Source organism: Maniola hyperantus, chromosome 15 (genome assembly GCF_902806685.2).
Source record: "Maniola hyperantus chromosome 15, iAphHyp1.2, whole genome shotgun sequence".
Lineage (NCBI taxonomy): Eukaryota > Metazoa > Arthropoda > Insecta > Lepidoptera > Nymphalidae > Maniola > Maniola hyperantus.
The window spans coordinates 7,682,121-7,710,072 of NC_048550.1; the positions used below are offsets into that span (position 1 = coordinate 7,682,121).

General features: G+C 37.7%; 3 protein-coding genes, 1 long non-coding RNA gene and 1 pseudogene across 4 annotated transcripts; 3 read left to right on the forward strand and 2 right to left on the reverse strand.

Annotated features, from left to right (window-relative positions):
- Positions 1–1,202: 1,202 nt before the first annotated feature.
- On the forward strand, positions 1,203–3,144 carry LOC138403323 (uncharacterized). The gene is made up of 2 exons (XM_069503432.1): positions 1,203–1,801; positions 2,216–3,144. The coding sequence occupies exons 1-2, from the start codon at positions 1,513–1,515 to the stop codon at positions 3,142–3,144; spliced, it is 1,218 nt and encodes a 405-aa protein (XP_069359533.1). The 5' UTR covers positions 1,203–1,512.
- A 386-nt stretch (positions 3,145–3,530) lies between these two features.
- On the forward strand, positions 3,531–5,044 carry LOC117989085 (uncharacterized). The gene is made up of 2 exons (XM_034976390.2): positions 3,531–3,852; positions 4,032–5,044. The coding sequence occupies exons 1-2, from the start codon at positions 3,531–3,533 to the stop codon at positions 4,985–4,987; spliced, it is 1,278 nt and encodes a 425-aa protein (XP_034832281.1). The 3' UTR covers positions 4,988–5,044.
- Positions 5,045–5,107: 63 nt separating this feature from the next.
- Positions 5,108–27,952, reverse strand: LOC117989034 (uncharacterized). The gene is made up of 17 exons (XM_069503450.1): positions 27,726–27,952; positions 21,269–21,475; positions 19,977–20,142; positions 18,846–18,994; positions 18,307–18,448; positions 18,013–18,093; positions 17,373–17,625; positions 16,514–16,709; positions 12,785–12,891; positions 12,240–12,447; positions 10,602–10,799; positions 9,409–9,562; positions 9,028–9,158; positions 8,339–8,512; positions 7,472–7,736; positions 6,145–6,343; positions 5,108–5,479 (listed from the first exon to the last, which is right to left on the reverse strand). Exons 1-17 carry the CDS (start codon positions 27,911–27,913, stop codon positions 5,271–5,273), a joined length of 3,027 nt encoding a protein of 1,008 aa, XP_069359551.1. The 5' UTR covers positions 27,914–27,952; the 3' UTR covers positions 5,108–5,270.
- Positions 13,508–13,878, forward strand: LOC117989088 (acylphosphatase-1 pseudogene; annotated as a pseudogene).
- LOC138403377 (uncharacterized) lies at positions 24,302–27,042 on the reverse strand. The gene is made up of 2 exons (XR_011237640.1): positions 26,026–27,042; positions 24,302–25,955 (listed from the first exon to the last, which is right to left on the reverse strand). It is a non-coding gene; the product is annotated as an uncharacterized lncRNA (long non-coding RNA).

Genomic DNA, 27,952 nt, shown 5'->3' on the forward strand with positions numbered 1-27,952 from the left:
CAGCCGTTGCTACTATTTCTAGTAGCATTTAGTTAGAGACTGCTTTAAAACTCAATTAATTGACCTCATCAGTCTGGTGGTGTTTAATTTTAGGAAAAAAATATAATTTTCATTAATATTAAATATTTACTCTTTTGTCTTCATCCTTGAGGATTGACATACAATTTGAAGGTAGAAGGTATATTACTGATAAAATCGAGTAGCTAGCTGTGGATCATCTTAATGACTGATTCGAAAAATCTATGTAGACGAAAATATAGGTAATACTTAGTATTTTCACGCTTGATCACATTTTATTAATATCTATCTATATAATATATAAAATTCAAAGTCCTGACTGACTGACTGACATAGATATCAACGCACAGCCTAAACCGCTGGTCTTAAAGACATGAAATTTGGAGGGTCTATTCTTTGTGAAGAGCAGGTATCCACTAAGAAAGGATTTTTCGAAATTCCACCCCTAAGTGGGTTAAATGGGAGATGGAAGTTTGTATGAAAGTCGGTCATTTTTCAAGTTATTTGCATGAAAATTGGTATTTGGGGTTTCGGTCACAAATGAAGAAATACGTGTTTCAGGATTTTTGGAAAATTTGCCCATAAGGGTGGTAAAATAGGGGTCTATTCTTTATACAGAGTAGGTATCCACTAAGAAAGGATTTTTTGAAATTTCACCCCTAAGTGGGTTAAATGAGGGATGGAAGTTTGTATGAAAATCGGTCATTTTTCAAGTTATTTGCATGAAAATTGGTATTTGGGTTTTCGGTTATAAATGAAGAAATACGTGTTTCAGGATTTTTGGAAAATTTGCCCATAAGGGTGGTAAAATAGGGATGAAAGATTGTATGGGAAAGTTTTAATTATTGTTGATATTATAATTGACTTGACATTTGGAAAGTAGGTTTTTTCTTGAGGTTAGGCGTCAGCTAAGAAACGACTATGAGAAAATCCCCCCCTAAAGGAGTGAAATGGGGGTTGGAAGGTTATATGTGTTATTCGGTGCTGTTCAGAGTGCGCGTCCTGATATTATAATGTTTGTTTCTGAAAAAAAATGCCATTTGTTTCCTGTAGGCCACGCGGGCGAAGCCGCGGGCAGAAGCTAGTCTTGTATATTAAGGTCTTATGAAGAACTAGATGATGCCCGCGACTTCGTCCGCGTGGATTAAGGTTTTTGAAAATCCCGTGGGAACTTTTTAATTTTCCGGGATAAAAAGTAGCCTATGTCCTTCCCCGGGATGCAAGCTATCTCTGTACCAAATTTTGTCAAAATCGGTTGAACAGTTGAGCCGTGAAAAGTTAGCAGACAGACAGACACACTTTCGCATTTATAATATTAGTATGGATGTATTGTTGTTTGGTTATAAATTATTGTACTTAGCGTCTCGCTATTTATATTTCTACACAGTTTTATTGGTAAAGATAACTCGAAATAACATAAATATTGAGTAAATGTAATATTTATGTAGGCTAACAAGATACAAAGAACCATTTACACGAAGCTCGTAAAGCAAAATGGAACTTCTTAGTGACGAAGATATAAAATCAATTTTAGAACAATGTGGAACATCAAAAATAAATCTTTTAAATTGGTATATCAGGGATTATTCGAATAGTCTTGTAGGCTATTTGGGAGAACATTTAAGTTTGATCGTCGACACTGAATCAGGAAGTAGAACATTTTTCATAAAATGTGTGCCGCGATTTGACGAATGGAAGGCAAATTATTTACGAAAGACATCCTTCTTTAACAAGGAGTATGTCATGTTAAGTAAATTATTCCAAAACTTTCGTGATAACAAAGGTGAGTGTGGAGAATTTATTAACAAACTAGCTGATGCCCGCGACTTCGTACGCGTGGATTTAGGTTTTTAAAACTCCTGTGGGAACTCTTAAATTTTCCGGGATAAAAAGTAGCCTATGTCCTTCCCCGGGTTGCAAGCTACCTCTGTACCAAATTTCGTCAAAATCGGTTGAACGGTTGAGCCGTAAAAAGCTAGCAGACAGACAGACAGACAGACAGACACACTTTCGCATTTATAATATTAGTATGGATAATTTCTGCTGTTTACTGACTGCTCTGCTGAATCGTATTCACTTTTAACAACAGTAACAACAAATCGTATCTAATTATCGATTATTTTAATAAATGTTTAATACGAACAAAGAACCTTAGTACTATAATAATACTCAGTGAGAAAGTCAATTTTTTTTAAAGGATTAAGAACGTGGCGTCCAAAATTATTACATATTAAAGAAGACTTGTTTGTGTTTGAAGATGTTACTCAGACAGGTTACACAATGCCCAGTAATCTCAGTACGTTATCGTACGATGACATTATGGCAACAGTAGCTGCTTTAGCAAGATTTCACGCTCAATCATTCGTTTACGAAGAGGAACAAAGCAAATTATTGAATAGACCTTACAGATTGTGGGAGGACTACGCCGATTCTCTCTCTGAGCCCACAAACGGTATGGCTTGGCGTGATACGGGAATGCGAGCAGCCATTGACTTTCTAAAAGTTTATTCAGAATTCCGATCAAAACAAAATTTTGTAAAATTAATTGGAGAAAAGATTCCTAAACTGTTTAGTCGTGCTTGGGATCTTATGGAACCTAGTACGAAATACAGAAATGCGGTAGTACATCGCGATGTCTGGTCGAATAATATTTTTCTCAAAAAATTGGATAATGACAAGATGCATGCGCTTCTAGTCGACTATCAAACAGTGTTGTACTGTGCGCCTGCGCTTGACTTATCCTCCATGATATATATGAATACTACAAAAGATTTTAGGCTTAAAAATACGAAAAGAATGATTGATTATTATTATGGAGTGCTAAGCAATGAATTGGAATTAGAAAATATAGATATAACATCAATCATTAAGAAATCTAACTTTGTCGAATCATATACGAAGAGCCTCATATTTGGGATGACTCAAGCTGCCTTGATAGTTCCTATAATAGCTATGACTGCAGATAAAAGACAAGAACTTTTTCAAAATCCTGAAAACTGTGCCAGAGTAAACGAAGTTTCTCGAAGTCAGGAATTCATAGACATTGCTGAAGAAAACAAAAAATATAGAAATCGAGTAGTTGAACTTCTAGATGATTTAGTAGAAACATTTTGTACCCAGCTATGAACGATGTTGATTTTAAGACAATAATTCCAGAACATCCAACTGTTCTAATACTATTTATTCATATGGTCTTTATCGTAATTATCTTATCATATAAGTTAAATACTAGTAGTCTGATTATTATAAATCATTTCCAAATAAGAGTTGTTTTCTTAACTTAAGAAAACGAAGATGGTGACAATGGTATTTGTACTGCCATGTTCTTATCATGTTCAAAACATTAACAGCTATTTAAATGTTCCTCCATTAGAAATATTATGTAAGTAAGGAATAGTTGGTTAATTTCCTGCTGCAATCTTTAGAAACAAGTAATAATGTAATTTTACTTTGAAGTATCACAGTCAAAAGTTTGGCAAGGCAATACTTTCAACAAACATAATTTCTGTAAAATGAGTGACAATAGTGAACCATCTATACTATCGAAGCAAGATGCTATTACAATCTTTATGAAATGTAAAGAAGTTAATGAAGATACTGTTTTCAAAAGTTATAGCCTGCATAGGGCTAGCGAGAAGATGTTAGGATTCCTGTCAGATTATTGGAAACTCGAAATACAATTTACTGGCAACAAACAAATTCAGTCCAATAGTTTTTTCATAAAATCAATATCTCAATCCAATGCATCCAAAGCTAAAATGGTAAAAGAGATGAAACTTTTTGACAAAGAATTAAAATTTTACGTTTTCATCAGAGATAAAATTAATTTAGCTGGTAAGTTTCCAATATTTACATTTTCTATACAAGTTCTATATTACTGATAATATGTTTAACATAAAATATACCACATAAGATGCCTTATGCTTAGTAATAAACTTCAGGACTTGCGCTGTGGAAACACTTGCAGCAAGTCAATTTGGCAAATTTTTGTTTTACTTTGCTTTATGTTTTAGACTTAGCTCCGTGGAGTGCTAACCTTGTGATGACTCTCAATGAAGCAATGGTTTTTGAGGACTTAAATTTTCTTCAATACAGAACACGAAATAAACACGAAACGTTTGACCAACAACATACCTTGCTAGCTTTACAAGCCTTAGCTCGATTCCACGCTGGATCATTAGTTTATGAAGAGAAGAAACGAAAGCAGTTAAAAAAACACTTCATTATATATGACGAACATAAAGAAGATCTTAACAGAGGTGGTTACATAAAGTCCGATCCATGGTTTATACAATGCATGAATGGTGCATTAGAAGCTATTAAATCCTTCTCTAAATATAATAACAATTTACATATTCTTAAAGAGATAGAAAGTAGATGGACTGATGTTTGGGACTTAGCACTCGACCTTAGTCATTTCTCTTTTGAATATCGTAATGTGATTTGCCATCGTGATTTATGGAATAATAATATTCTATTTAGTTATAAAGAAGTTAATGAAAGACTCGCACCTGACAATTGCGTGCTGGTTGATTTCCAGGCTGTTACATGTCAACCGCCTGCAGGGGATGTCATGTTACTTCTACATTGCAACTTAGATCCTGTATTCCGTGAAGAGAATATGACAACATTCTTAAAGTACTATTATCGAAAATTGCAAGATGTCCTCAGTTCTAACGACGTAATAATCACAGATATTTTGTCACTAGAACAATTTCAGAGTTCCTGTGAAAAGTATAAACTATGGGGCCTTGTTGCAACTGCATGCCTAGTACCACAGTTTTGGGTAGACGACGATCTTACAATAAAATATTTTAGCGATACCGATAGCTTTGGAGAAATACTCACCAAAGATAAAGGATCATTTATTAAGAAAATGATGAGAACTAATGATGATTATAAAAATAAAGTTATGCAGGTATTTGAAGAGATTGTCGATAGTTATTGTCTGGATAATAAAGTGCTGTAACAAATTCGCTTATTCATTTTATGCTGTTAGTTTTAGAGGATATTAAAAAATCAAAATGTTATCTAATTTGATTTTATTGCTTGATCAAAAATTACAATGCAATGGTCCGAAAAAGTGTATAGTACGCGACAGGCGTGGGGACGCCCTACACACCCACAAGTCACCCGCGCTCGCCCGCAGCGGGTTAGCGCGGGGGATGTGCGGGTTGCGGGACGTCCCCATCCCTATTGCCGTCTCGACCTGTCCCCTACTATATGTCTTAATTTTTAGTAATTTGAAGAATTTATTTCGAAATCTTCTCCAAGACAATATTACGATTCAATGCAAACTTGTTATCCTGAATGCGTCTAGTACCAAACTTTCTATGCCAGGGATCATCGTGCCGTTGGTTGTAGACATCGCAGAACGGTCTTATTAGAAGAATGTATAGTAATTCGACAAAACTCAAAATGCTTGCACCCAAAAAAAGACCGCCCGTTCCTCCTGTAGATACTAAAAAGAGAAAAAAATAACAATCACTAGCGTTATTTCATACAGTTTAGTACGAAAAAGAGTTCTAAGGTAAAACCTGCGCAGTGGATGATTTATGGATCTATTTGGTATCACGAAGTGAGACGCGACGGTTTGTCTATTCCGAAGCGCGATTCGTTTGTCAATCAACCTTTCGAATCGCGCAGTTTCTTCTGCTCTTTTTACCTGACATCCACTGTAAATTAATTGGCTTCGGGCTCTTCTCAGACCTGGGCGTGTTGGGAACCCTCGTAGCTTTTAATTTTACGTAATTTATTATATCACCGTTACATCATTATCTTACAAATTCAAAAATTTATAGTCAAAAAGTGTACAATGGTACCCAACTTAAATAAATAATTTGACTTTGACATGATTTTAACTTTATCGCTACGGATATGCGAGGATGCTTAGCGAGAGATAATGTAAAACCCACGGAACAGAAAAAACAGTTTCTGTTCCGTGGTAAAACCCATCAACATGACCGCTTTATTTTAGTGGAGGGTAGGTGAGTATTAGTGAAAAAGAATTCAATGAGCTGAGCGAGAGTTGTACCTAATAAAAATGAAGTTCACAGTGAGTTATAGACACATCCCTCGCTAATCATATTCGCTCATCTATGGTGGACAGGCAGCCTTCTTGCTTACCAACTAAATCCAGTATTCCACGTACAACATTCCTTCTGTACCTCTCACTAGGCAATGAAGAGAGCTCAATTTGAACTGTTGAATATTTCTGAACATTGGGCTCCTTAATATCTTTCACGACTGATATCTCAGCCTCTGTGCACGACGGGAGACAGTCGCAGTACAGTCCCTTGTGGTTAGACCAACTAGCCCTTAATACCTAAAGATGAATATAGTCTATAGTATAGTATAGTATATTCATCTTTAGTATAGTAGTGTAGTATAGAATAGTATAGTATAGTCTATAGTATAGTATTTATAATTAATATAGTCCATACAAAATGACTCCTCAGGCGCCATTTTAACTATGGGTCATGTCAAAAGTACGGTTCACCTTTAAAATAAGGACTAAACTCGTACTTTTGACATGAAAAGAGATTTCAAAAACATGAAATTTTACGCGTTATACAGTGATTTTCGACTAGAATGAGGAAACGTTAGAATAGAATGTTTTTTATTCATGTAAACTTTTTACAAGTCTTTATGAATAGTCAGGTAGTTTTAATTTACCACTGGTTCGGAATGCCGTTCCTACCGAGAAGAACCAGCAAGAAACTCGGCGGTTGCTCTTTTTAATTTTTTTAATTATACATCTGTGTAGCGGCAAAACTGTGTTTCTATCTCAACTTTATAGACAGACGGGTGGACTGTATGGAACTATACGCTACAATGTGCAATAATGTTCGTTATTCTACCATGCAGCTCTATGGCGTATCGACTATGAACTTGCAATTAGTAATCTCAGTTTTGAGAACTTTGCAAGATGAAGGATTTTTTAGGGTTCCGTACCTCAAAAGGCAAAACGGAACCCTTATAGGATCACTTTGTTGTCTGTCCGTCTGTCTGTCAAAAAACCTACAGGGTACTTCCCGTTGACCTAGAATCATGAAATTTGGCAGGTAGGTAGATCTTATAGCTGACATTTGGGGAAAACCCGGAAAACCGTAAATTTAGGGTTAGATCACACAAAAAAAAATTAAATTGTGGTCATGAACTAATAATTAGTATTTTCAACTTTCGAAGTGAGATAACTATATCAAGTGGGGTATCATATGAAAGGTCTTCACCTGTACATTCTAAAACAGATTTTTATTTATTTTTATGCATCATAGTTTTTGAATTGTCGTGCAAAATGTCGAAAAAATACGACTGTAGTACGGAACCCTCATTGCGCGAGCCTGACTCGCACTTGGCCGGGTTTTTTTAAATAGGACCGGTTACAGTTGTTGCCAGTTTACAGTCGATGTGCCGTATAATGTTGCTCTGGCGTAATTGAAGCGTTACACACTGTTATATGATCGGAGTGTTGATTCATACAAATAACCCCGCTGATGTTGCACTTTTCTTCTTCTGGTGTGTTCGGCATGAAGAAATTGGAACAATTACACAGACGCATCTGGGCATCCTTTCTGCATTGCACCGTGCACGCCGAGTATGAGTAGTACGGATACACTTGCAAGGTATTCTCGTTTATGTAACGACATTTTCTCTTCTCTGGGGCAATCAATCTTGCATCGGCATCGTTTTCGATATTTCTCACGGTTATGAGGCGCCTGAAAATAATCATTAGGTACCTACATATTTTAAACCTGTAACATTTAACTTTTCAGCATTTGCTGTGTTTGCAATTAAACAAAAGTGTTAAACAATTTTATTTTAATTAGTTATTAACAATAGAATAGAATAGAATGTTTTTTTATTCATGTAAACTTTTTACAAGTACTTATATAGAATAGTCAGGTAGTTTTAATTTATCATTGGTTCGGAATGCCACTGCTATAAAATACTTTGAAAAACTAGCGTTTTCCTGCAATAATGACCGTGTGCAATCTAAGATGAAAGCGGGCTAAAATATAGCACGCGACAGGTCGAGATGGCATTTGGGGAGGAAACGCCCCGCACATCTGTACAGCCCCCACGCTAACCCGGTACGGGCGAGCGCAGGTGAGGGGGGTGTCCCTCCGCCTCATACCCTGATTGCCATCTCAACCTGTCGCGGACTATTGAAGTGTATGGCAGTTTGCTACAGCAGCACGCATGTCACGCATGCAATTTTCGAACCTCCGGATTCCGACTTCCCGTCTTATCCACTGGGATATCACGGCTCCTCTTTTTATTCCTAGATTTATTTAGGTAGTGCCTAGTGGTTACAAACCTATGATTCAAATCAAGCGTTACAGGCAGGACATCTGAACCGAGAGAGGTTAAGGAAGGGACCTCTTCCTCATTTATAATGAACACTTTCACTGGTATCGTCACGTGAAACCGTATCATTCCCAGCCTAGACGTTCTGTTGCTAGTCATTTCATATTTAGGTGGATTCTTTTCGCTGTAATTATAGAACGTGTGCTAGGTATAAATTATATTCGCAAAATATTCGAAACGAGCTGTTGCCCGCCACTTCGTCCGCGTCCCGGGAACTGTCATTTCCCGTGGATTTTCCAAAAAAAAAATTTTATACAAACCTTGTCCTGACAATTATAAAAGAATTAACCAATTTGGTGCAGTCATTTGGAAGTTATGCGCGTTCATACATTTTGGCGATTCATTTCTAGGTATACTCGTAGATAGGTATGAGTCGCCACATTAATATAGTAGCGTGCACTTCATACATCGTCAACCGATAGATGTCCAAAGTAGAGACTTCCACACACCGCAGTCTTGCGTCGCCTGGATCCAGCGGCTCCCTGCGACTCGTTTGATGTGTCTTTGAGTTGGTTTTTGGCCTGATTTTCTCTGAATCTTCTATGGAGAAGTAAATGCACACCTATTAATATTTCTGTGTGCTTTAGACGTCATTTATAAAATGTAACGGCGATAATAAATTACGTGTAGACACCTCACCTGCCTTGTATAGTGTTTATAGCAAAACAAATGCCAAATTCAGTTTCCATAGGTCGGAAGTAAGTGCAACAGTCAAAACTTTTGTCGTTCCATGAACAGTTAGACATGACTTCTGAACATGAACTTCGAAGCTGAAATGCAGGAATCTTACTTATAGGTAAAATATTGGCTTTTAATCTATAAAGCTCATAAATATAGGTAGCCGGCAGGTATATGGCCCGTCTTAATAAATAGTAGAGACTAAACAATTATTTATTGGTAAATAACGTGTGAAAGATAACGTCTTTCCCATTTTATTTGCAAATCCTCGTTACAATTTAATTGTGTAACAACTAAGCTTATGTATTTTATTTTGCTATTCCGAGCAGCTACAAGACTTACCAAATTGGCGTAGTAAGTTAAATTATTAGTAAAACATTCTTCAGAGGGATTGTCACCACCACAGTACTCGGAAATATAGTATGTTATTCCCTTGAAATATGATATCTCCTTCAGAACCTCTTCCATATCAAACTCGTGATCCGGACCCCACAAACTATAAATCACATTCATCATCATCATCATTATGATCAACCCATCACCGGCTCACTACAGAGCACGGGTCTCCTCTCAGAGTGAGAAGGGTTTTGGCCATAGTCTACCACGCTGGCCATGTGCGGATTGGCAGACTTCACACACCTTTGAGAACATTATGGAGAACTCTCAGGCATGCAGGTTTCCTCACGATGTTTTCCTTCACCGTTAAAGCAAGTGATATTTAATTTATTAAAACGCACATAACTCCGAAAAGTAGAGGTGCGTGCCCGGGATCGAACCCCCGACCTCCGATTAGAAGGCGGACGTCCTAACCACTAGGCTATCACAGCTTAAATCACATTAGACCTTTATAACGTACCTGTAGAATGTAGATCTCACGTGTGTAGACTCAAAAATGTTTAAATGGCTTGTAAGGAAAGTTATGACTCTTATGACGTTTTGTTAACCGCGCCCAGTTTGAAAAGCAGCTTCATACTTAGGTAGATGAGCCAGTAAGATAGACTGCAAGCCGCTTGTAAAATTGCAGTTTGGTGTTATTGCAAATAGCACCGGCTGGGCGACTGTAGGTAGGTACAGTGCAGATCGGGCTGCAGTCTGCAGTACCTACTTACTCATTGCATGCCGCCGCGCTGTTATAACTGCACTACCGACTGAGTGGGCTTAACGGCTTAACCACATCCAGACTGCTATTTTGCAGTCGGCTTGTTATCCAAATGCAAAGTTTCATTTTTAAAAATATTATATACTAGCGTAGCTTATGACAATTTTCGTATGGATCTCTAATTTAAAAAAATTGCCTATCGGCCGCACTCAGAGTCGCTTAATCGTTACTTAAGTTTAGTTAAAACGAGACAGAGCTATATCTCTCACATAAATCTGTCTCGTTTTAACTCAATCTTAAGTAACGATTAGCGTCTCTGAGTGCGGCTGTATGTCACTCGGGAACTTGAGTTTGAGTTGTTTTTGACTTTATTCGTTACAAACATACAAAAATACAAATCTTTCCTCTTTATAATATTAGTGTAGATTTTATTTACCTGTCCGAAACATTTGCACCCTTTACTGAGTTGTCGTTTTCACACACGGCAATAGATGGGAACTGCGTGTTCCAGTCTTTGTATGTTGTCTCCACGACGAACGATATCGGGTTATTTTGGAAGGCTCGGTACTGAGCCTCTATCAGAAGTGACGACCCATACCAAGAAAGGATGACAAAGCAGAGCCAAAATAACCTAAAGTAAATCTGTGGCATTAGCTTCATAGTTCGTATAATCGACTATAGTGTGGAGTGTGACACAAATGTCTTCACTGCTTATTTACGTACCTACTAAATTTTAGAACTTAAAGCCAGGTAGTACTAACAATGTAGCTAATTCTGTTACATACATTCTCTTAACTAACCGGTGTGTTGCTATGCTTTTCATAGGTACCTAATGCACTCAGCACTACTTAGATTTAAATCAGTAAATTTTTAGAGATTGTCTACAAAGAATTATTATGCCATATTGGCTACTACCATATATACTATGCCTGAGTTTAGCCGCTATAGCACCCTGTACGTCTAAAGAAACTAAACATTCTCTTCAGTAGTTGCTTAGGTGATGTACCTAAGAAAAAATTTCATATTTTGTCCTCACCTTTCAATCCAATGTCTTTTCACATCTCCAATGAATCTAAACCCATGTATTGATGTAGTTTCTGGCAAACTTTTTATACCTTGCCACCATATTTCGAAATAACGATTGCTATGTTCTAGATTCTTCATTTAGATATTTAAAATTCGGAAAAATATCTGTGGACTATAATGGGTAAGTACCTACCTATACCTATTTTTTCCAAAAACTAAATAAGAGTGAGCTTTTCACCAATTTCACTGGGTTTTATATGCCTATTTTATCTGATAAAATCATTATATGCCCATAAAAACATCATATCACATGCTTAACAATAATATACGTAGATTTTTGGACATTTATATCGTGACATAATATCGTGGTACTATCACAGGTGTTCGTTTTCATGGTTTTGTTCGCCACTAATTCGTATTTTATCAGATTTTGTATATTTTAGGAATCAAATAAAAGTTTATTGTGTTGGGGCATACCTAATTGGTAATACCTATTTAATTATTTATTGCTTGATAGAAACACGCAATTTTGTTACGACTACGAATTACGATATGTCCAGATAGATACCTAACATCGATCTTTCTGTCTAACTTTTATCTTAACCGGCCTAAAGAAATCCACATGCCTAATAATATAGATTCACCTTAGGCGCCATCTCCACGGGCGAGGGAATCGCAACGAGTCCGACCTACTATCACATGAGTAGATGCTACTATCGTCGGCGATAGTATAGCCCTGTAAGATTGGTCCGGTTGTACCGAATTTGGTGGCACGGCGAGACTATCGCCGCGATTTTCTCGTCCATATAGATGGCACCTGAGACGTAAAAAACAATTTTTTACTTCAAGAAAAAATGGGTACGTCTAAACGACTATCATATTTTCCTCAAACAATCTTGTGACAAGCAAACTAAGAAGATGAACAATCACAGCGGTAATATACCGTACTGTACTAAGTACATATTATATCACACAGGTAGGTATGGTAGGTAAGTCAATGCATTTGTCAGAAACACAGGGTTAATACGCAGTTCCTTGTCTCCATTGAGTAGAACCTCCAAGCTCATTCCAATAGATTGGCCGGTACCGGCTAACGTGTTCAAGGTTTCCTGAAGATGTGACACTGTCTATGCGCCTCGCTTGCTGGCGCCGACTCTTGATCTCTCGAAAAAGTTTCACAGTGTAAAAGTAGACGAACTCCAGGACGGATACAAAACTGAACCCCGTGACAAATCCACACGTTGAACCGATATTACCTGAAGAAATTTTATGAATTAATTAGGTATCTTCCTTTTGCTTGAATTTTAAAGTTTCGATATTCGTACTGATCTCGTGATTCGTACTGATTGTAATTCGTTCAAAGGACGAACTCCAGTAGGATTAATCAAAATAGCTGTGCCTATGGCCAAATTCCTTCTCACTCTGAGAGGAGACCCGTGCTTGTGAGCTGGCGATGGGATGATCATGATGATGATGAAAGTCTAAACTATCAAACCATCCCAAGCAGGGTTGTAGAGTAACAATGGCTCTTCCAGGTTACACGTGTGTTGAGTGTTTGTTTGCTATGTTGAAAAAATTCAATTATAAACTTACTGATCAAGTCGAACCATTTCATTATGATGTTCTGCCCGTAGCGATCCGCAACTTCTCTGGCATACTTCACGTGAACAATGGATGTTCCGGTGAAATTCGCGCCTTGTCTGTAACAACATAGCAAACAACATTTCATTTGTGAATGCTATTCCTATACTTTCATTGAAAGCAACCAACGCGACGGCCTGTTTACTGACACATAACCGAGTTGGGATTTAATTTTTAAAAGTACCTACCTAGCTACCTAGGTACCTATAGTGCGCGCAAAACAAGTATCCAATCTGAACACAGGTGTATGACTGCGCATTGTACAAAAACATAGTCAAAATCAAAGTCAAATATTTTATTCAAAATATAGGTAATAAATTACACTTTTTGATGGGTTGTTGGATTATCTCAGTTTTAAGTATAATTATTATACCTAATACCGATACGGTGGAATGGTATAACAAAAACTGCCATACCACTTCCAAGTTAGCCCGCTTCCACCTTAGACTGCACCATCAGTCATGACTTACCACCAGGTGAAATCGCAGTCAAGAGCTAACTTGTAATAGAATAAAAAAATTAAAAACTAGATCAATTTAATGAAGTCCATAGAAACTAAATACCTACTTACAAAGAGTATATAATCACTATTGTTGTCCCTAACAACGTATCAACAGCTGAATTTTATCAAAATGAAAATAAAATCAGCCTTACAAAGTCCCAAATACTGTCCAAAAGTGTCCAAAATATTTTTTGTCTGAAATAATCTAGAAATAATGATCAATGGCTATGAATAAGAGGGCCGGTTTAACAACTACTGATTTTGAAGTATTTGGAAAAGTGCAGGGTGTTTTTTTTCGGAAACACACTCATAGGAAAGCTACCGAGCTCGCCCTCAAAGGATGGGTGATGAATACAGCACAAGGCACTGTTATTGGGCAACTGCAAGGCCAGCTGGGTGCCATCGAAGACATGAAGCTGTGGCTGCAAAAAGTTGGAAGCCCCAAGTCGAAAATCGAAAAAGCAGCCTTTAGAAACGAGGGACCGATTAACAGTTGTGCCTTTAGAACCTTCGAAATTCGACGATAAAAATGTAGCAGTAATTTTGATATTTCTATTTACCTATAATTAATGGTTTAATAAAACAATTTTGGTTTTATTTTACTAGCTTCAGCGCATTTATTTACGCCTTAGCTTACGTAAAGTATAGTCCGTACAAAATTAGTTCTCACGCGCCATTTAGGTCAACTTAAATGTCAAAAGTACGGTTCACCCATTCGTGGATTCTTAAAATAAGCACTATAAAATAGTACTTTTGACATGACTTATTGACACAAAGTTAAAGCGGCGCGTGAGAACTCATTTTGTACGCAATATACTTAGTCGAAATTCCACGGAACACGTAGGTACGCAGCGATTTGCTTCCTCGTTTCTAATTCGAACAGCTAGTAGAATATGGAACGCCCTTTCGGCATCAGCTTTCCCCTCCACTTTTAATATTATATTTTCAAGTCAAAAGTGAATAGGCGTCTTCCAAGCAAGCGCGCTCCCATCTTAGGCTGGCTCATCCCTCAACAGCAGGTCTGATTGCAGCCAAGCGCTAGTCTATAAATTTAAAAAAAGCCGAACCGGCCAAGTGCGAGTTGGACTCGCGTCCCGAGGGTTCCGTACTCGGGTATTTTTTTCGTCATTTTGCACGATAAATCAAAAATTATTTGCATCAAAATAAATAAAAATATTTTTTAGAATGTACAGGTAAAGCCCTTTTATTTGATATAATTATCTTACTTTAAAAATTGAAAATATTAATTATTTGTTCATGAACACATTTTAACATTTTTTTTTGTGATGTAACCACCAATTCACGGTTTTCGGATTTTTCCTTTTCTTGTACTATAAGATCTACCTACCTGCCAAATTTCATGCTTCTAGATCAACGGGAAGTACCAAATAGGTTTTCTTGACAAACAGACAGACAGACAACGAAGTGATCCTATAAAGGTTCCTTTTTTCCTTTTGAGGTACGGAACCCTAAAAACAGATTAATCCATATCTCATGATTTTATTTATTTAGGTACCTATACTTATCAAAGTTTTGGAACACTTATTGGACTATATAGATTTATATTAATTATACTTTCGAACTGCGAAAGCTTCGTCTCTATCGGTCAAGTGGTTTTTGCGTAACGCGTGCACAGACAACTATTACAGTGTCATAATAAATGTAAGTAGTTGGAAACATAGCAAAATATATATTCAAGTCAGAGAGTCTCTTTGTAGGGTTCCGTACCTCAAAAGGAAAAACCGGCCAAGTGCGTGGCGGGCCACGCGCAGTGTAGGATTCCGTAGTCACAATAATCGAAAAACAGATATAACTCCTTAACCTGTGAACTTTACATAGCCCTGATAGTTTTCCTTTAAAATTGATTATATATACTACTGCTGTGAATTTTTTCACGCTCCTATATACTACCATTTGGCTGATACAAGGGACACTTGACTCTAATAAAAATTAGCACTTTAAAACATCATATTTTACAAACGAATCTAGAAATCGAAAAATGATGTTCCCACACCCACAGTGTTTTTAAAAGACATATTCAACGATACCCCACACTATGGGATAGACGAGAAAAAAAATCATCCCCACTTTACATGTAGGGGAGCTACCCTAAAAAAAATATTTATCAAAATTTTATTTCACCACTTTGTCGGCATGATTAATGTTTATACCCATGCCAAATTACAGATTTCTAGCACTAATAGTCTCTGAGATTAACCGAGGACGGACGGACGGACAGACAGACAGACGGACGGACATGGCGAAACTATAAGGGTACCTTGTTTACTACGGAACCCTAAAAAGGAATCTTTATAGGATCACTGTGTTATCTATACTAATAAATAAAATTGAAGTTTTATATTATTGAACGGGCTAATCTTCAGAACGGCTGAACCTATTTCGATGGGACTTTCAAAGATAAGTAGATAATTAACCAAGGAGTAACTTAGGCTACTTTTTTAACCGACTTTCAAAAAAGGAGGAGTCGTGTTTTTCTACATATGTACACAGAAATCTCCAAGATTTCTGAACCGATTTGCGTAATTTTTATTTTAATCGATAGAGAGAATTTGCGACATTATCCCATAAAAAAATTTGGACTCCAACTCAATCCTGACGCTGTCCAGGACCTGACCACCAAAACTGATGGGATTTAGAAACTGTCGGTTATAAATTGATATTAGGGGTACCTACCTACCAAGTACCTAGTAAAGACTTTTTGAACTCAGGATGTAACTCCTCAGCGCTGACCTGATGCTGTTAAGAATTGCATTCCTGAATCGTGGTGATCCCATGGTGTTTTTAAAGAATCATGCGTTTGTATGTTTTTACGAAATTTGGAACTGCGATACCTTGCATCCCGCGGACAGGCATCTACGGATAGACTACTTTTTGTCCTGGAAAACCAAAAGTTCCCACGGGATTTATAAAAGCCTAAATGGACGCGGGCGAAGCCGCGGGCAATCATGTCAATCCGTTGCACCGTTGCGACGTGATTGATGGACAAACCAATAAACCAACAAACAAATACACTTTCGCATTTATAATAAGGGTACTGATGGTAGAGTGTAAACGAGCGGCCCAGTCCGCGTCATGAATGAGGCATCTCAGCATCCCGGGTATTACATGCGCCTATAAGACGAGATGGACGTATATACCTACCTAAGGTGCATACTTACAACCATTGCACTCTGTCGTTAGACGGAATAGAGTTGAGGTATTCGGGATAAATTTTGACATTGGTAAAATCATAATTGTAAGCCGTCTTAGAACAGCTAGGATAACACATTGGGCACGGAATCCCTCCTCCAACCATATCAAGTTCCAACTCCGGTGGTATCGGGTCTACATCTGGTCTTACTGTTGAAGATTGTGCTGTAACCAAGAAACCACTAGTGTTCTAGTAAGCTTGATAAGAGCATAACATCAGTTGGGCTGCCCATTCACCAAGTATCTATGTGCAAGGATGTGTAGTGAACATACCTTTTATGTATGCCAACATCGATAGTATGTCATCATCAAAGTGTGTGAATCCCACGGGTTATTCTATTTATCCACCCTAAAACAGCCACCCTTAGGGTGTACTGTATACCTTCTCAAAACCATGTGACCATTTATCCACCTTATACTAATGGAATTTGTAAATTCTTTTTTAGTCGGGGGTTATAGATATACAGACACGTTTCCGAGAATACATCCTAGGATTGCCGTTTTAGGGTGGATAAACGGAATAAGCGAATTCCTATTCAACCGTTTTTTTACCATAGCTACAATAAGCTAATCAATGAAATTAAGGTCATCCTAAGTATAGTACCTACGCGACAGATCGTGATGGCTATCGGGGTGGGGGCGCCCCGCATTCCCGCACAGCCCCTATCAGCGCGGGTGATGTGCGAGTGAGCGGGGCGTCCCCCTGCCTCATACCCCATTTGCCATCTCGAGCTGTCGCGAATTAAACCTATCGGACGTCGGACGCACATACATCCTTGAATGAAAGGCAGCCTTAGGTAATAGGTACCTGTAGATGAAACTTCTTACCATTATACATCCTCAAGCACGGTATATCGCGCATGTCGCAAGTTCTCTTATCAACCATCTTGGGCATGTTAAACGGAGTACATTTACACTTGGCTAATAGGAACAGCATTCTGCATTTCAACAAACAGTCGCTGTGGGTATAAAACGGCAGATAGGATGACTCGTCGTAGAACAAACATCGTCTGACCTTTGCAGGAACGTGCTGGATGTCACGAGAAGCTTCTGTAAAGCTTGCGGTGACTAGTACGGTCATCTATAGAAATGAAATCAAATGGGTTATGGGTACATAGGTTCCGCTTCGACATAACATACGAGAAATCGAAATCAGGTGCGATTTAGATAGACATACAGGATGGAAAGTGGAAACGCTTAGGTATTAGATACGTGGCTGCAGATTCTTTTCTGAACCTCAGGAATAGTCAGACTTAATACTAATACTGAAACTACTTATATTATCATCTGGTACCTAAAAATAGATAAAATGAAGTGAGTAAAATTAAAATAAAGTTAAACATAAATATCTGGTCTAATTGTTTGAACATGTAAGCTCGGCACTGCCGCCGTTTTCATAGTCTAAATCACATCTCCATATTCCTGGCTAACTTCTAAACCGTGTCTTAGGTAAGTTGTACCTACATACCTGCACATTCAGGCTTATAATTTGCATAGAAAAACTTCCACTTGGCGCATCTGGAAAATCGTAAGCGTCGGAGAATTGTAACTGAAACACAATACAAACTCAATAATATCATTTTCATCTTACAAACCTTTTCCATTCTACTTAGCGTTAGCTAAAGGAATTATGTCGCTTCGGAAGTGCGAGTTAGACTTGCCCACCGAGTTTTCCGGACGGACAGACAAATTCGCACCAGAAAGAGCAATATCATGTATAATAACAAGAACATGGTAACATCGGAAAATATCTCGAACCTACCTGTGCTCCTTGAATTGGCATGTTGTAGTAAAAGTCGTCACTTTCGTTGAGTTTCATCAAAACTTTTAGACCTTGATCGAAATCAAAATTGGATTTATTACCGTATTTATACATATCCATGCTGCGAGATCCATTATCTTTACTAAAATAAATAAATAATTAAATAAATTAAAGAGGTAACACTTACCTAATGCATGAGTGGTAGATGCATCCGACTATTCGTAAGTACGTGTAAAAGTTTATTCGAATAAAAAAGATTTTTATTTTATTTATTTTTATTCAAAACCTAAAGCTTATTTTACGCGTGACTTAAGAATACAGACTCGATTGCAATGAGCTTCTTAATAGGTAGGTGGGCCGTTTAGCCTTTGACTTTTAAATCAGGAAGAGAGGCTTCTAGCTAAACATGCTGGCAAACGTCTATAAATTGCATAACAGCTGTGAAAATAGCTTTGAAGCTTAGATAATAATCCGAGATGCTGACTATTTCGTGGAGAAGGTAGTTCAAACCAAAAAACTGTAAACTAAACAATTCTTACTCTTCAAAAGTAATATCAGACTGTCGCAAATAGTTAAAAGTGCAGCAATAGCCATTCATAGTAAGCCGGAAGTCAAATAGGTGGGAACAATTCATAGTCTTTTCGTTCCAGGCACATCTCATCAGCAAGTCCTCACATCTTGGTGTCAACTGGTGAATACAATTTATTATTAAACGCTATTGAGGCTTGCTTTTAGCTTATTCCGTTTATCCACCCTAAAACAGCCACCCTAGGAGAGGGCTCGTCTCTGAGTAAGTATACTCAGAAACGAGAGTCTGTCTATCCGCCCCGAACGGGGCGGGGTGGTAAACGAGATTTGTATATTAATATTTTTAGTCCAGGGTGGATAAACGGACACACGTTTCCGAGAATCCACTCCAGGGTAGATGTTTTAGAGTGGATAAATGGAATAATCCATTTGATCTATATCCTCTATTTCGCAGCATTATGCATTGTAACGTTCATTGGATATCATTGGCAACTATTTCTTAATAATAATAATTCAAGAAATAATTACCGATAGCAGAAATCTCGGCGTGGAATTTGCATATTGCCAAATAATTGCAAGACATCATAATCCTAGCGCAGAGCTATTTCATAAGATTGTTCGATTTATAGCTTGTCGATTACTGCTTGTATAACTGTAAAAACCGGCCAAATGCGAGTCAGACTCGCGCACCGAGGGTTCCGTACTGCAGTCCTATTTTTTCGTCATTTTGCACGATAAATCAAAAACTATTATGCATAAAAATAAATAATCTGTTTGAGAATGTAGGTACAGGTAAAGCCCTTTCATATGATTCCCCACTTGGTATAGTTATCTTACTTTGAAATTGAAAATACTAAATATTTGTTCATGAACACATTCACGGTTTTCGGATTTTACCCGTTACGTGTGCTATTAGATCTGCGTACCTGCAGATCATTATTCTAGGTTTCATTATTCTAGGTCATCGAGAAGTAGGTACCCTATAGATTTCTTGACAGACATGACAGACGGACTGACAGACAGACAGACAACGAAGTGATCCTATAAGGGTTTCTTTTTTCCTTTCGAGAGTTACGGAACCCTAAAAAGAGTAAGAAGGAAATCATTTATCTTTATTTTATTGATTTTATGATACCACCTACATTCCTCATAAGCTCGTTGACGTCATAATCGCCCAACGCATGGTGTAGTTTCATTGGTTGTATCTGCTTCTTATCCATTGGTTGCTGATTGTACAACAAACCGAGACCAAGGAGCAAAGAGAGCATCTCTTTTTCCGTGTAGTTTTTATTTCTGTCCTCTTGCAACCTATGGAAGGAAACAACTTAATTAAACTATAATTTGATCTCAATTATTTGGATGTTTAATTAAGCATAGGACACTGCTAGTTCCAAACTCTAGGTAAGTATATATTGAGATTCGAGACATGTTAGGCAGGAGTTAGGAGGACTGTTCACCAGATTTAAAGATGAATATTTGAAAAACGGAACCCTTATAGGATCACTTTGTTGTCTGTCTGTCTGTCTGTCTGTCTGTCCGTCTGTCTGTCAAGAAACCTACAGGGTACTTCCCGTTGACCTGAATCATGAAATTTGGCAGGTAGGTAGATCTTATAGCTGACATTTGGGGAAAAATCTGAAAACCGTGAATTTAGGGTTAGATCACACAAAACAAATTAAATTGTGGTCATGAACTAATAATTAGTATTTTCAACTTTCGAAATGAGTGACTATATCAAGTGGGGTGTCATATGAAAGGTCTTCACCTGTACATTCTAAAACAGATTTTTATTTATTTTTATGCATCATAGTTTTTGAATTATCGTGAAAAATGTCGAAAAAATACGACTGTAGTACGGAACCCTCATTGCGCGAGTCTGACTCGCACTTGGCCGGTTTTTTATCATTCCATCGAAATTGATAATAACGGATTTTTCGCTTACTTCCAACTTTCCGATTGATTTGAAAATTGGCAGACGCCAAACACGTGTATTTAGGACAATAGATGATTATGGTAGCATTTGAGTCTCTGATGAATGATGGTGGAAATGGATATTGGAACTCTGCGATAGAATATGGCAGGACCATAGGACAGTCGAATTTAGACTTAGATATACCTACCTACTTATATTTTGTTTTCCTAAGTAAGTTTTAATTCTTTTTAGATTTAGGTTTAAAGACGTTTATTCTCATAAAGACAAAGTCACTTACATGAGAACTTAATTCTAAGAATAAAGTTTACAAATATTCGCCATTTAGGTACTCATTCAATGCATTTGTCGAAGTGATTCGCATTACTCATAATGTGAGCAGCTAATTCAGTTAGTAGGTACAATCAAAAAGCTTTTACTTTAACAAAGCTTTTTCACTTTAAACTTATTCTATTTTACTAAGGTATATAAATCCAAATATCGCACTATGAAATGGAAACTTACAGTTTTCGAGCAAGGTCTACCGTAGCTCTTTTGCTGATCCTGTTGTTTGTGCAAATGCCCACAGCGGGAAAGATTATGTTGCTGACAGAAACTCCTTCGGGCATCTGTGTGGTGACCAGTGGAGCTAGGTAGTACCGCCGGAAAGTTATCCAGACCAGGGACACGGAGCATATCAATGCACTTATCATTGTTACTATCCAAATTACTCTGGCAACATTTTTAATTGCATTCAATTAACCGACTTCAAAAAAAGGAGGAGGTTCTCAATTCGTCTGAATCTTTTTTTTTTTACTATTCGATATCCAAAACATTGAGGTAACTGAGTGCATGCCTAGATTGTCCCGTCTCAAACTTCCGTAATATGCAGTAATGTAGCTTAGAAATATGGAACAAATTGTATACCTACCTACTATCGAAATAATAAACATTAGTCTTCAGTCTTCAGTCTAAATATATGTCGGAGAACAGGAGGATGGCCGATAATTATTATTCATCTTTAGCCGACATCAGAAGGTAGTAATTAATAAGTAGGTACTTTAATCCATGTTCTTTACAAATAGTTCTCAGTAACGTATCGCACATGGAAACCATCAACGTAACACAACCAGATCACCCTAACCTAACCCTACCTATGGTCGCCTCCAACCACCCCTCACAGCGACCCCTCACCTCACTCTAAACTAGCTAACCTAAGCTAAACACTACATCGTGTGATTAGGGCGCAATTGCTATTGCAACCTCTCAATCAAGTCACGACCTACTCCGTTATCTAATCATCTCAAGGTAATCAATCACAACTTCATGAACGCTCTTAAAAGGATCATTGCATCGACTCTCTTACGATCTAAACCAGATCTTATAATTGACTTCTCATTACTAATTCAGAATATCGCAATAGCTCTACCTTCTCCACTCTGTGCACATCTGCATACAGAACACCATAGCATCGTGCGCCACACGCGCCACGACTACTATCCACCCAAATAAGCGATCACATCAGAAACCAGGTAGAATGTAAGCTATTCGATCTCATGGGCAACTCATTGTCTAATCCATTTCAACATTACACGAGAGTCATCAATGATTCTTTACCGACCGGGTTATACGATTCTAAAGCGGGTACCTACTATCAAAGTTAACTTCAAGTTACTATCACACTAAACTATCACTTCAAACTAATCATTATCTCAACTGCCGGTATATCTCCAATTACACTCTAAATCACTAGCGTCTGCAGAAATAACCTTAACGGATGTCATTATAATAACCTATCCACTGAGCTAAACGTTAACTCACGAATTACTCTAATATTCACCAATCATTGATATTCCATATTCGTCAAACAACTACGCGAACATTATTAATAGTGCTTTGCAGACAAAGTCACCGGATGGCACTAGATGTTACGATTTAACACAATGTACATTAGCATCGAACAATTACTGTTCTAACTATATCACAATCACCGAATTAAATATCACGATTAAGAAACTACCTACCTATCTCAAAGAATAATAATTAGCTAAGCTATAATCTGATACTTAATTAATTTAACGCGAGAGAAAATTGTGAACCACAACAAATGCGTGCGTGTCAAAGTCCAACTCTGACAACTAAAATAAAGATGGCTACCTTCCGTAGAGTAAAGCTCATACGTTTCTTTTCACGGTGTCTACAGACAGTAAGAACTCTTTCAATATCGACCCTCCAATACGGCCATTCTGACATGCGACCGTCCTCGGGCGCTAGTATGTATCAAGCACAAACATTTTATAAACGTCAGAACATCCGCTCGTTCATCCTGACAATCAGCACAAGCACACAAACCACATATTCTAAAGCATGCATATCACAACCATTACAAATAAAACAAGCATGACACAACCAAAGCATAGCCCAACTTTATCCATAGTAGCAACTTCTAAAACACACTGCACCATTTGCCATAATAGACTCACCGCTCATAATTATGTCTCATAAAACCCGAACTCCAGCAGTACCCCGCTACTGATCCTATCACCTGTTTCAAATACCCACCACACTATACACCAAGCTAACTCCCCTCAGCTGAAACGGCCACGCCGCCGTCCATCCATTATCGGAACAGCCACCTCGCCGTTTATCATCTAAATGGCCACCTCGCCTTTTAGACAACTCCCTTTTTTTCAAAACAGCCACCTCGCCGTTTATCATCTAAATGGCCACCTCGCCTTTTAGATAACCCCCTTTTTTTTTCAAAACAGCCACCTCGCCGTTTATCATCTAAATGGCCACCTCGCCTTTTAGACAACCCCCTTTTTTTTTTCAAAACAGCCACCTCGCCGTTAATCATCTAAATGGCCACCTCGCCGTTTAGACAACCCATTTTTATAAATCAAATATTCTTTAACGTCGCAATAGCACTTTTCCAAAAGCAATTCACTAAGCTCTTCCTTATACACATCCAAACTCATCTTTTTGAGGTCAATTGGCAGCTTATTGTTCATTTTTTTTTTACGGCCATAGCGCAAACGCTTTTAATGCATGTACCACTGTGACATTCTGAAATGCATAGCTCGTGCGTGCATCCAACCGACCCACTCATCCTTACCTCATAATCTCGTTGGAAATATTTTTGACATCTCCTAATAAATACGCCCATATCCTCTATGCTCATACATCACAGTGGAAGGAGTCCACGCATACACAAATTCGTCCAATTCAGCACACACACCTAATGTGCACCCTCAAATTAGAGTTCTTGTCGCAAATTATTCCCAAAAACTTTAAATCATCAACCCTCTCCATCGTCGCATGATCATGAACTGCATCATTTTAGTTTTATTTAAGCGCACTTCCAAGTCATTATTACTAATTCAATTAATTATCCTCCAAAGCGCCGTTCAATTCCCATTCCTACGTTCCTTCAACATTATTCTATCATCTGCAAACAATACACAACGAACAATGGTCGCTATCGTAATGTCACCAATACAAGTTACAAAAAGAAAACAAATATTCCGGCGAATTTAAAAACCTCCTTCGTTTTTGAAGTCAGTTCAAACGGAAGGATTCTAATACACCACACATACCATACACTCTGAGGTACCCCCCGCTTATCACATTCCAGTGGAGATTCGTACACCCTTTGGTATTATTTTTCATTCTAGCAATCCCAGCGCACATTTTCAGTCCATTCAAATACGACTCTATCCATTCATAAGCTCTTCTTGCAACACCATATCCATCTAATTTATCCAATAATATTTTATGATTCACAAAGTCAAAAGCCTTAGTCACATCCAGAAAAATAATAGCAATAGGCACCCTGTCATTCAGGCTATCATTATCTATTCCACTTAAACAGAAACAATCCTCGACAGTGGAGCTGTCATTGTAAAAACCAAATCGTTCATCCACGAGCACACCATTGGCATTGAATTTTTTTTTGAGACGTTTCACCATTACCTTTCCAATCATTCCCGCTAATATTGGCACCAATGTTATAGGACGGTGCCACATCAATCGCCTTTTTTTTTTGAACACGGGCTACAGGAATGGTAACTATAGAAATTTTTAAGTTGCTAGGGAAAACCCCTTATTCAAACGACTGATTCACTATGTCTGCAAATACACTGCATAGGCGAATAGCGCACTCCTCTACAGAGCCAGTCCTCATCTCATCTTAGCCCAGCTTCAGTGTCACTCCGTGACTCTATTATACCAAAAATCCCTTCAGTCAACCATACCGTTTTATTATTACAATTATCCATTTTCACCTTCTTAGAGGGTAAACACAGCACATAGAAAAGTTATACAACATCATGAAAGGAATCAAATGCCTCGCCGACGCTTTCCGAATATTCGAAAATGTAAGGGACAAGATAAATTTCATGAATAAAATTATTTCGTATTAACCCCGTTGTAGTCCCTCCCACATTAAGACCATGCAGACCTATATCGCACTTTTTTTTCAACCCTTACTGCCAATGCCCAAGTAGCATCATGATCTGAGAGTGCTAGATAGTCAATCTCAGCAGCTGAAAACATCAGACCACTAGCTATTAAATTAGATGACTACCGTGCTGGGACATCACACTCCCAATGCTATAACCATTTAGTAAGGAAACCAAGTAGTTTGGAACCCTCGTAGCCTTAGCTCCAAGCTTACGCAATTCACCATCACCACCATACCACATAACTCCTACAACTGACAGTCAAAATTGTAAATTAACTAAACTTAACTATTTTGAATAAATGATTCGAGTTTGAGTTTAACTCCATTAAATCACGGCCACTTTCACCACTCCTTAGCGCATCTCTACACAAAATAATCCTTTTTTCTTTCTCTTTTTATTCAAAACACACAAAAGTAAATCAAGCTTTTCAAGAAAGACCACGTATGGGTATTAAAATTGAAAACATGTCTTGCACAAATAAATAAAAAAAAAAAAAAATCTTGTAACTTTTTTTTTTTTTTAAACAAAGCTAGTGTTGCAATGATTTTCGAAAATGTGGGCATAAATCGTGTATCCCACTTCTGATGTCGGAGAACAGGAGGATGGCCGATAATTATTATTCATCTTTAGCCGACATCAGAAGGTAGTAATTAATAAGTAGGTACTTTAATCCATGTTCTTTACAAATAGTTCTCAGTAACGTATCGCACATGGAAACCATCAACGTAACACAACCAGATCACCCTAACCTAACCCTACCTATGGTCGCCTCCAACCACCCCTCACAGCGACCCCTCACCTCACTCTAAACTAGCTAACCTAAGCTAAACACTACATCGTGTGATTAGGGCGCAATTGCTATTGCAACCTCTCAATCAAGTCACGACCTACTCCGTTATCTAATCATCTCAAGGTAATCAATCACAACTTCATGAACGCTCTTAAAAGGATCATTGCATCGACTCTCTTACGATCTAAACCAGATCTTATAATTGACTTCTCATTACTAATTCAGAATATCGCAATAGCTCTACCTTCTCCACTCTGTGCACATCTGCATACAGAACACCATAGCATCGTGCGCCACACGCGCCACGACTACTATCCACCCAAATAAGCGATCACATCAGAAACCAGGTAGAATGTAAGCTATTCGATCTCATGGGCAACTCATTGTCTAATCCATTTCAACATTACACGAGAGTCATCAATGATTCTTTACCGACCGGGTTATACGATTCTAAAGCGGGTACCTACTATCAAAGTTAACTTCAAGTTACTATCACACTAAACTATCACTTCAAACTAATCATTATCTCAACTGCCGGTATATCTCCAATTACACTCTAAATCACTAGCGTCTGCAGAAATAACCTTAACGGATGTCATTATAATAACCTATCCACTGAGCTAAACGTTAACTCACGAATTACTCTAATATTCACCAATCATTGATATTCCATATTCGTCAAACAACTACGCGAACATTATTAATAGTGCTTTGCAGACAAAGTCACCGGATGGCACTAGATGTTACGATTTAACACAATGTACATTAGCATCGAACAATTACTGTTCTAACTATATCACAATCACCGAATTAAATATCACGATTAAGAAACTACCTACCTATCTCAAAGAATAATAATTAGCTAAGCTATAATCTGATACTTAATTAATTTAACGCGAGAGAAAATTGTGAACCACAACAAATGCGTGCGTGTCAAAGTCCAACTCTGACAACTAAAATAAAGATGGCTACCTTCCGTAGAGTAAAGCTCATACGTTTCTTTTCACGGTGTCTACAGACAGTAAGAACTCTTTCAATATCGACCCTCCAATATATATAAAACTAGCTGATCCCCGCGGCTTCGCCCGCGTTTATATAATATAGCCTATGTCACTCAGGAATAATGTAGCTTTCTATTGATGAAAGAATTTTCAAAATCGGATCAGTAGTTCCAGAGATTACCCCCTACAAACAAACTTAACGACATTATCTCTTTATAATATTAGTATGGATAAAGACTGGCTGATCTATCAACGCACAGTTCAAACTACTGGACCCATGGATTGGGTTGGTCTGTTTGGCATGCAGATAACTATTATGACGTTGGCATCTGCTAAGAAAGGATTTTTGAGAATTAAAATACTAAGGGGGTAACATAGGAGTTTTATGTGGTACACGCCGACGAAGTCGCGGGCATAAGCTAGTAACAGATAAACTAATTTCTCGTGAGACGAAATACCTTTTCGATTTGCAAGTGCAAGTTGGGTAATAATGAGAGAAATTGTCATTAGTAGGAAAATATATTCTTAAAACAATTTTGTATTTCAAAATCATCTCATAGATTTCGTGACGTAAACAACGTCTGTTTTAAGTAAGTAGGCGTTATATAATAATAAAACTGATCTACAGATCATCGGGACTTGCCTCTAAACAAGCCTGAGCAACATCGATCTAAACGAGTTCAAGTTAACCTGCTATCCAGTAGTACTTTCACAAATAAGTATTATACCGTTCACACCATGATGTATCTTCAACCAGATGCTTAAGGCCACAAATTGATGACTCTGCGCAATATTCTTTGCTAACCGTCTTGACACTTTGCTTCAATGTTCCAATTTTACTTAATTTCGAAATTTTACGTTGTAGGCGACGACGATATGCGTGGACATATGGAGAATGGTGAGAACTGGACTCCATTGTTCGATATGGTTTAAACAATAAATGAAACCATTTCCA

Coding starts and splice junctions, on each gene's coding strand:
- LOC138403323 (XM_069503432.1), top strand. CDS start 1,513: ATGGAACTTCTTAGTGACGAAGATATAAAATCAATTTTAGAACAATGT. Junction 1,802..2,215: donor AAACTTTCGTGATAACAAAG/GTGAGTGTGGAG, acceptor TTTTTTTTAAAG/GATTAAGAACGTGGCGTCCA.
- LOC117989085 (XM_034976390.2), top strand. CDS start 3,531: ATGAGTGACAATAGTGAACCATCTATACTATCGAAGCAAGATGCTATT. Junction 3,853..4,031: donor AGATAAAATTAATTTAGCTG/GTAAGTTTCCAA, acceptor TTTATGTTTTAG/ACTTAGCTCCGTGGAGTGCT.
- LOC117989034 (XM_069503450.1), bottom strand. CDS start 27,913: ATGGAGTCCAGTTCTCACCATTCTCCATATGTCCACGCATATCGTCGT. Junction 8,513..9,027: donor ATAAACACTATACAAGGCAG/GTGAGGTGTCTA, acceptor CTATAATTACAG/CGAAAAGAATCCACCTAAAT. Junction 7,737..8,338: donor ACGCTTGATTTGAATCATAG/GTTTGTAACCAC, acceptor GATTATTTTCAG/GCGCCTCATAACCGTGAGAA.